At 39.0% G+C, this 10,000-nt stretch overlaps 2 protein-coding genes across 3 annotated transcripts in view; one reads left to right on the forward strand and one right to left on the reverse strand.

Moving 5' to 3' along the window:
* Window positions 1-1,386, forward strand: part of LOC137972047 (uncharacterized) — a 15,517-nt gene extending 14,131 nt beyond the window's left edge. For both annotated transcript variants that reach the window (XM_068818854.1, XM_068818853.1), the window contains exon 2: window positions 1-1,386. This exon is cut by the window's left edge and continues 502 nt beyond it. In XM_068818854.1, the coding sequence (XP_068674955.1) occupies window positions 1-600 (600 nt within the window). In that variant the 3' untranslated portion in view covers window positions 601-1,386.
* Window positions 1,387-3,208: 1,822 nt separating this feature from the next.
* LOC137971252 (uncharacterized) overlaps window positions 3,209-10,000 on the reverse strand; it is a 251,111-nt gene continuing 244,319 nt past the window's right edge. The window contains exons 3-4 of the mRNA XM_068818041.1: window positions 9,457-9,715; window positions 3,209-3,427 (exon numbers count right to left, since the gene is read on the reverse strand). Coding sequence (XP_068674142.1) covers window positions 3,372-3,427; window positions 9,457-9,715 — 315 coding nt within the window. The 3' untranslated portion in view covers window positions 3,209-3,371. The remainder of the gene's footprint in view (window positions 3,428-9,456; window positions 9,716-10,000) is intronic.

Genomic DNA, 10,000 nt, shown 5'->3' on the forward strand with positions numbered 1-10,000 from the left:
GAGCCTGAAAATCCTGGATGTTTCTATAATGGTGAATGGTATCCACCAGGTAGTGAGATCAGCAATGGAACAGATGGTAAAGGGTGGTGTTATGGTAGCTCCTGTACAGCTGAGAGTAAGGTTGTGGAATGGGACAACTGGAATTGCGATTCACCTGAACAGACCACCCAAACCACTATTGCCCCTACAACTATTTTGGTATCGGAACAAACCCCAACTCCAATCCCTACATCTACTCCCGCACTGGTAGCCACTAAGGTCCCTATTCCACTTGGCTGCCTTCAAGATGGAGCCTGGTATGAACCAGGCAGTGAGATAAGCAGGGAATCAAATGGGGAGGGATGGTGTCATGGAATATTCTGTGATTCCAATGGTAAGATTGTGGCTTGGGACGACTGGAACTGTGAAAGAGCAGAAAATTCCAACCCAGAACAATCTCTACCATCACCTCAACAAGGATGTTATTATGAAAACCAATGGCATCCCTTTGGAAGCATTTTTGAGGGGACTGATAAAGGAGGGTGCAAGTATGGAGCCATTTGTGAAATGGATGGAAAAGTTATACGCTGGGATGAAATTAACTGCAAACAATCTGATTAGTTGCACAACCTTTACACGTAACAGAAGTGTGTACATAACTTGCAAGGATTCTGTACACCGTCACTAGTGCTTCTTTTATATGTAATCTTTTAAACAATAATTATTTTATCTAGTGGGGGCAAATTAAGTAGGAAACGGTGTTTAAATGATGCAACAACAACTACCTTTTCCAAGTCATCTGAAGGCAACAGAATCAGAAAGGACCAAATAAGGGTTTTCTCCTTGTTTTCACCTTGTTACTCTCACTTGCAAAAGGGATGACTAATAGTTGTAACTGCAGTAACAAAGTTCTTCCTACATATATCGGCAAAGCTCGTGGCTAATAATTGTAGCAATCTAGCCAAAGACTAGTATATATTTAGTTCTAACTTGCCAGTGAGTTTTGGTTTCTTCTAGCTGTGATGCCCCCCAAAAAACAAAATAATAACCAAACTGCAAATTTATTTTGATGAGTAGAAAAGGAAATCTATAAATAAGGGGTGATGAATGCAAATAGTGCTATTGTACTTAATAAAATCTATCAGTGAAGATTTTGTTATGGCTCTTTCCATGATAGTACCTTAATTATGTTACTTTAACTTTTCACTTTTACTGTTGCAAACCACTGACATCTGTATGCATGATAAATGTGTTTGTTTTAATACCACCCTGTATTTTTCTGTGCATTTCCTTTTACTTGACGATAATTCCTATTCAATGAGTCCCATTACATAAGAGATTAAAAAAACAACAAACTTGCATTGTCATAGTGAAACCAAATACCAAGAATAAAATTGTTTTTTTGGTTGTTCTGTGCATACCTTATAATATGGGAACAGTACCAGCAACCTTCAAATTTGGCTCAAGTACAAGACTGAGTGAGCAAAACCACACTTCTTTAAAATTGGTTCTTTGAAAAATCACATCTATTTTGACCACTTCTTGAAATTAAATCCTTCTTATGAACTTGAAAGAAACAGCAAGGGAATGGAGTGATTGACGTGACTATTCTCGGCTTTTACCCACGTGACTATTCGCATGACAACCGTTGCTACCTGCCATGTTGGAGCACAACCAAGCGTAAACAAACACACGAGGTCTACTGTTCTGCTTAGATATCGCACAAAAACATCTTTAAGTAGCATGCAGCAATGACGAGCTACAGATCGCGCGAGGCAAACGAGCAAAAGAACGCCGAAAAAGATAACACGAGAGGGAGTCAAATGGAGAGAGCTGCTAAATTAGCAAAGCTGAATGAGAATGGGGATACCATAGAAAACATTGAATTTTATTTTCCGTCAACATCGAATGATAATAGGCTGATTTAGCAACAGAACGGGAACGTCAGTGGCGACGTCGCGCGCAGCAAAACTACCAATGAGAATTTAGAATAGAGAAGAAAAGAGTGGAGTCTATTCTATTCTGAATTCTCATTGGTGTTTTTTTTCTGCGCGCGCCGTCGCCACTGACGTTCCCGTTCTGTTGCTAAATCAGCCTAGTATTGAAATTACAAGCGAACGTGGAGGCGAACATTGCGATCCTGTGTCTGAAGTTACCACGAAACTCGTTGGACTTCAAATTGCGGAATCAAGCACCCAAACATCTAAAACTGTAGTATGTGATACTACAACGCAAACTGAGGAGTTTGATTACATGTTTAAAACAGCAAAGCGCCCTTTTGATCGCGAAGACATGCTGGACGATGATAAAGTCACATTTTACAGAGGACTACCAACGCTGAAGCTCCTAGATGCTCTCTATGGACATATTGCCCCTCATATCACAAGACGGTTATTAACTCTTACAAATTATCAGGAACATGTGATGGTCTTGATGAAGCTAAGACTCGATATACCATACCGTGACTTGGCCTACCGATTTGGTGTGTCCATCTCTACTGTATCAAGAATTTTTTCGTGTTGGTTGACAACCATGGACATAAGGGTCTCACCGTTGATATACTTGCCAGCGAGGGAAGAGGGAATGGCAAACTATGCCCCAATGCTTCCAATATTCATCAAGCTTTTCACCTGTTCAGTAACTTCTTCAATAATATCATGATAGAGAATGTCATATAGCTTCACTATACCTGGTGTACATCCAATAGAACTCACACAGACCCAGTGCATGTGCCCAGTATGAAGTATTTGAATGAATTCAGATGTTACAATGTCAAAGTTTCTGATAGGTTCCGGAGTTGTTCTTTGAAGCTCTCTATCAGGGGATTGGCCTTTTTTAACGGAAGACATTCTCGATCCAACTTCTCACCTACTAAACACGCGGGGTCGACTCCAACAACTCCGATTTTTTGCAAATATCTCGTGTAAACGTGGCCCTCGAGTTTTTTGCGAAGTCAGACAGCACTGGTAAACATTTATCTTTAGAATTTTCGTTTGGCAATCAACGCTTGTCTTATCGTTCGACGTTACACAACTCAACTCAAAATACAGACGCACATGTGAGTATTGGCATATGCAAATTAGCTCCTTGTGCGCCAACATGGCGGACAGTAAATTCGTGATGTCACATGAAAATCGAGAATATTTGAATTTTATACTCAGGAGACATACATGATGATCAGTAACATTAGAGTGACCACAAGTTACCACATAGTTAAAAAGAGAAACAATTTTACTTAGTATTAATTTTTAATTTTCTCAAGCAACTACACTTCTTCAATGGTGAAAGAAACAGACTGTACAGAATCTCGAAAGATTAATTATTGATACCACACCAGCAAATTTACACAGTCAGAAGTTAAAAACAAAATGATAAGTGCTGCCAAGCAATAACTACTCGTATTCCACCTTCCATCGGGTCCAGCTGCCTTCTTCAGTACAAAACCATGCTAAGGAAGGGGAAAAAAGGCAAAAAAAGCACATCATCAGATCAAATAAACTGTATAGTGAACATTTTCGCCACCACCTACAAGGAGAAAAAATGAATAACCTCTGGCTTCTCAAAGTTCTAAAAACCTATTGCAAGACCATTCAAAATACATGTAGGAACGCTTTAAATTCCTTGCCTATAGTAAATAATTAGATCTCGGTTTGGTCACAAGTGGACTATCGATCTGTCTCTGTCCATCTATTATCTTCAAGTATTCTTCAAAATTGGTTGCAAAAGCATTTATAATATTGTTGAAGAAAACCCTCTTTTTTATCAACAGATATTGAATTGTATGTTCTGCAACATGCACTTATTTTTTATGATGTTATCCTACCGAATCTTGAAACAAGTAATAAAATTATGTGCATGATTGCTTATGAAAGCATTCCTTCATTTAAGGTCTTGTCATAGGTTTGAGGTGTTAGGTTTTTGGTAAAGTATTCCATCACACTATGCAATGCTGAAAAATTCAGGCATCTTCAATGGGATTCGAACCCACGACCACTGCAATGCCCGTGCAATCATCCACCAACTGCTAGCGCTATGAAGCCACTCAGTTGGGAGCAGATCAAAAGGTTTTTTGACTCATGTTCCAGTGAAAGGACCGATGAATGAATCCTCTACCATACATTTTTATCAAAACAAACCTTAAAAAACGCAGAACAGTAAACATGTACCACATCCATTGTGAACAATGTGACAAAGACTGTATACAATGTACATAAAACTTCCAATAGTATTAATTTTATTAGAGACTAGAACTAAGGAACATCCAGAACACCGAATTTGTCAGCTACATGACTGTATTTAAAACAGAAGCTCATGACCTTGAAGCGTTTAACTCTGGTTCAGAGCTGGGGTTTTAACAACAACAATTCTTTATTAGATTTAAAAAAATACAACTTACAGAGCTTTAGCCCACAATTACATGTAGTGAGGGCTAGTCGAGGCAGGCAAAAGAGGAAAAAAGAAAATTTAAAAGTCACATAAATGTCGTATCCAAAGAACAAATCTAGAAGCAATATAGTTTGTCGTGTGGTTTGAGTGGCTGATTATTTTCACTGAACTTTTCAAAGATTAAAAATGTGGGTCAGAAAAAAATTCAAGGACTTTCAAGGACCAGGAATGAAGAGCAGAGATTTTCAAGAATTTTCAAGGCCTTGAAAATGCACTCTCAAAATTCAAGGGTTTTCAAGGGTTTTCAAGATGCGTACGAACCCTGTACATACATACATACATACATACCGGGTACATACAGTACATACATACATACATAATGATACATTAAGCACTTAATGACTGGCCCCAAGGGAAACAGTGAGCTTTGTTCCCCTGAGGGGAAACAAAACTGTTTCCTGTGGGGCCAGTCATTAAGTGTTTTGTTATACCTCCCAACTCAAAATAGAACAATACACAGATTTTTACACGGAATTTGCCGCTGTTTCAAAGGTGCACGACCTGATTACGTGTGAGTCGAAAGGTCCAAGTCGTTGTTTCCCTAGGGAGTTAGTGAGTTTTGACCCATGACACGTGACAAATTCTCCTCCAATTGGAAAACATATTTGAGTTGGGAGGTATTATAAACTTTATTGACTTTCCCCAATGGGGCTTTTCAAAGACAATAATTATCCTAAATAAATACAATATGCAATACAATATATAATGCACAATATACAATACATAATATAAATCTTAAAATTATCGCATATCTTATTAATTAGGCAGTGCTTAAAACACGTGTGGAATTACAAATCTTAAATAAGTGCTTGACCACTTCTTGATCGGAGTGCCTAAAAGGCAGCGGACGTCCCAACTCTGGCTCTCGACTTTCTTTGAATTTGATGCTTTGGACGCCATCTATATATATTCGCTTGTCTTTTTAAAGTCATCCTATGCACGGAATGGCAAGAATATACGCTAGTTCCTGTCTTAAAGCTATTTCAACATCAATTCCACCGAAGCCTTTGTCCACGGGTCTTTGGCGTTGTTTGGTCGAGCTTGGAATTTCGAGGAAAAGGCATACTCAGCGGGGATGCAGAGCGGGCCAGCAGAAAACAAGACCATTCCAAAGAACAAACCATGTATTCCAGTCTATCCAAGATTTGGATAAAAAAAATTGCTGTACGAACTCTAATGGCGATCTTGAACAACAGTTGCATAATTCTCCATCATCAACATATTCAAGTTAACACCTTATCATCTTATCGTTCAAACATCTCCGGTGTCTCTGATCTGCCATCCTTAGCAAATTCTCTACAACCCTGCTCGCGTGACCCCAATGTTGGTTTGAAAGTAAACAACAACCCCATTTCTGTGGTGTTGCCTCAAATTTCTCTGCAAACCTCGTTTTTTTTGTGCAGCCAGCCACCACCGTTATCACAACAACTTAAACCTTGTCGTTCCAATTCGATTGGGCAAAAGAAGTCTGCGTTTGGACCAAGTGTTCTACTCGCTAAAAATATGTCTTTGGCATCCAAGATTGATGAAGTAAGCTCCATTGTCTTGGATTTAAAACCCAATTTAGAGTTTTTATTGAGACATGGTTAATAGACACAGTTAGCAACTCTCTCCTTTGCATACCAGGATACTCCTCCATCAACCGCAACCGCACCACAGAATATCATGGTGGTGTCAGCCTCTATATTGAGAACTCAATCAAATTCAAGTGCCTGGACAACCTGCTTGATCCGGACATCGAGGCCCTGGGGGCGTGGCTACGATCAAGACGACTCCCGCCCGGGGTCCCTTGTCTCATTGCGGTCGTTATATACCATCCAACTTTAATGACAGCAACAGAGACACGGCACTTGTCAACTATTTGCCTGCGTCCCTCACATCTATGGATTTAGAGTACCCCGGTTGCAGTTTCTTGTTATGCAGGGATTTCAATCGCCTAAATTTTCACCGCCTGACTACCTAATTCCAGCTGAAACAACTGGTAGACAAGCCTACAAGGGAGGATCAAATTTTGGACTAAGTGTTTACAACTGACTGGCTATGCTCAAATAAGCTAACTTTAAATTTAACTAAGACAAAATATATAGTATTCCAACCACGGCAAAAACTTAATTATAATTTATACACCCCTCTTAAACTAGCGGATCAGTATCTTGAACAGTCTCACAGTGTTAACTACTTAGGATTAATTATTGATTGTTCCCTATCATGGCACCATCATATTGATTATATTAGTAGTAAAATCAGTAAAAGCATAAATATTATTGCAAAATTAAAACGTCATGTACCCAACAAATCTTTAACAAGTATCTATTATGCACTTATATATCCTTATTTAACTTATGGCTGCGTATTGTGGGGTAATAACTACGAAGCTGCCATATCTCAAGTGGTAAAGCTGCAAAACAAAGCTTTAAGAATCATCAATGAGGTACCACTTCGTGAGCATATTACTCCCCATTATGTTAATCTTGGCCTAATTAAATTTCCTGATATTGTGAAGTTAAAAACTTGTCAACTATTTTATGATCTTATCGTAAATAACAAACCATCAAATCTTACTCTATCTTTTGTATCTGAGCAACATAATTATACTACTCGAAGCACATCCTTACAGTATCTAAATCCCAGTTCCTTTAGAACAAATATAAGGAAATTCTGCCCGACAATTATTGGATGTTATTATTGGAACGATATTCCTCTATTCATTCGTAGTTTGTCAAATAAACATCTATTTAAAAGATATCTTTTTCAGAATTATTTTGCTCAGTACTAACTACTGCAACCCTTAACTATGTGTTCCTGCTTTCCTTTCGCTTATTGTAATTATCTTTTATCTTAAAATAAAATGTAACTTAATTTAAAGGGCATCTAACTAGTTTACCTATAACGTTGCCCTTCTCCGTTTATTTCATGTAGTGAGCTTTTTAGACCTTGTAATTCTCTAAGTAAATGGGGAAATAAATAAATGAAATGAAAATGAAACCCTTCCTCAACTCTACAACTTGAACTCAGTGCATACCCTTCCCCCTTTCGGCCTGTCCGACCACAAAGTTGTTCTTGTGGGCCCCAAATTGAGGCCAGTGGGAAAGGATTTCAGTAGGAAAACTGTATCAAGGCGGGACACACGGGCAACTAGAAAGCTGCAGATTCCTGCTTGGCCAAGTTGAGTCTGTTTGTTGACACAATTCACATTGGTATGGATCACATCATGCAGATCGAGCACTACAAGATTCACATCAATGATGCACCACAGATCACTGCAGAGTTCAAAAACCTTGTCAAGCTACACCAGCAAGCATTTAACAATGGAGACAAGGAGAGCTACTGTCTCTACCAGAATTCCACGCTTGGCCCTTGGCTTTTTTTTTCATGATCAATGATCTCAAGTTTGGCGCTCTCATGTGGAAGTACGTGGACGACACAATAATCTCCCCAACCATACCTCGCGGCTGCCTGGGTGATGTGCAACATGCTGTTACTGCTGTGGAGGACTGGTCTCGGACTCAGCGGATGCAGCTAAATGCCGACAAGTGCAAGGAGATGGTTTCGACTTTAAGAAGAACTCTCATAATTTCCCCCCTCTCGTGGTAGACCGAAACAAGCTTCCTGTCACCAACTGTGCAGATACTAGGTGTTACGATATCCAGTGACTTAAAATGGAACAATCACATAATAAATTGCATTAAGAAACCAAATAAGCGCCTGTATTTCATTGTTCTCCTGAAAAGGGCTCGTGTTCCCCTTAATGACATCATGAATCTCTATTGTACAATAATCAGACCTGTGCTAGAATACTGCGCTCCACTCTTTCATTACGCACTCCCAGCTTATCTTAATGAGGATATAGAAAGAATGAAGAAAAGAGTCATATCGGGAAAGCCTTGACAGCCTAGGCCTGCCAACGCTATAATATGATAGGCACAATGGACTCTGCAGACAATTGTTTGATATCAATCTGCTGCCACCAAGAAAACAATCCAGCTACGTGTCATACTTGAGCCAGTTGAGTTCTTTAAGAAGAGGCGTAACATGGTAGTATTTACGCATGCCACCAACAATGCAACAGGCGAAGTTCTGTATGCTCTGTAATTTCGTTATGTTGTGCTTGGAGAGTTAATAATCGTAAGAGGAGTATGTTTGTTAAAAATGTGTTTGGTACGGTTAACTTGACTAAGATGATGGATACAGGAAGATACACTTTTAGTTACGTGTTCGTCAAAGGTTAAATTTGAGTCTAAAAATACACCTAAGTCCTTAACCGTTTTGACAGGGAAGAGCTCCCTTCCCATGAAGTGGAGTCCTAATTTTGAGTGTATTTGTCTGCTCCCAAACACCATCAGTTTTGTTTTACTAGGGCTCAATAAAAGGTAGTTATTAGAGCACCCTTCAGCAATTTGAACAAGGTCGTTGTTCAAATCAGTTACAGTATTTACCGTGTATTTTAGTTGAAAAAGGATGAGCTTCGTATTGTCCTCATAACTCTGGGAGTTGCACCTTTGCAGCACCAAGGGAAGATGGTTTGTGTAGGCACTGAAGAGCAAGGGGCCTAAAATACTCCACAAGTCACAGGAAGAGGATCAGATAGTGTTGAGTTAATTCGCACCTTGTTTTTCAGGATTTCAAGGAGTTTATTCTTTAGTTCACTTTTAAATTGATTTTTATTTAGTGTTTTGATAGAGAGTGGAATGCTGTTCCAAATCAGGGCCCCTTGAGATAGTTAAGTTTAAAAATGAGTTGAGTTTAAAATTTCCTAATTTGGATGTAACATAGGTCACGCATTTTTCCGCGTGTGAAGCCTTGATCTTATTTGTGTCCATATTTGGGCATAAAATTGGTGTTCTAAAATCCCCAGATTTGTTCCAAGGAAAAGAGTTGCAAGTTACATGCTTCAAGGTCATGTGCATCTGTTGAAAAAAACATGCCACCTCACAAGGTATATTCAGTGCATTCCATCAAAACAAAAGTTCATGATTCCAGAGCAGAAAAATAATATATTTGATTGTGATTCAATGTGTTTAGTACATGTACCTTTCCTCTTGTACTCATTGAAGGCTTTCATGTAATCACCTACAACCTTTCGACAGTTCTGTCTTGCATTGACTTCCTCTCTCCTGTGACACTCTGTGACTCTATCACGGTAAATTTTCAATATTTCCAGCTCAACAAGTCTTTCCAGATTCCAGCGATCTCTTGCTGCCTTGAAGGCCACTGGGTCCTTTCGATCAATTTCCTCAAAGGACGGGGCCTTGATTCTTTCATCATACCTCTTCATGAATTTTTCAGACATCTTGAGATAAGAAAAGTAAGAAATAAATAAAATAAATGATTTATTATCACTAGATTTATATTTCCTTTAAGGTAAAGTTCATGCAACTGCAGGATCAATGCTGCAATCATGCAGCCCTTGCTACATTTTTTGTAGTACATGTAACCATAGAGGGCAGCAAATACAGGGCTGTGAAATGCAATGGTACCGTAAAGGCCACAGGAATAGCAGCACTTACATGTGCGTAAAATGAGAGTGAAACACGAGTGTAAATATTTACACAAGCCTTATACCCACCTCGATTAC

The sequence above is a fragment of the Montipora foliosa genome, chromosome 9 (assembly GCF_036669935.1).
Source record: "Montipora foliosa isolate CH-2021 chromosome 9, ASM3666993v2, whole genome shotgun sequence".
NCBI classification, from domain to species: domain Eukaryota; kingdom Metazoa; phylum Cnidaria; class Anthozoa; order Scleractinia; family Acroporidae; genus Montipora; species Montipora foliosa.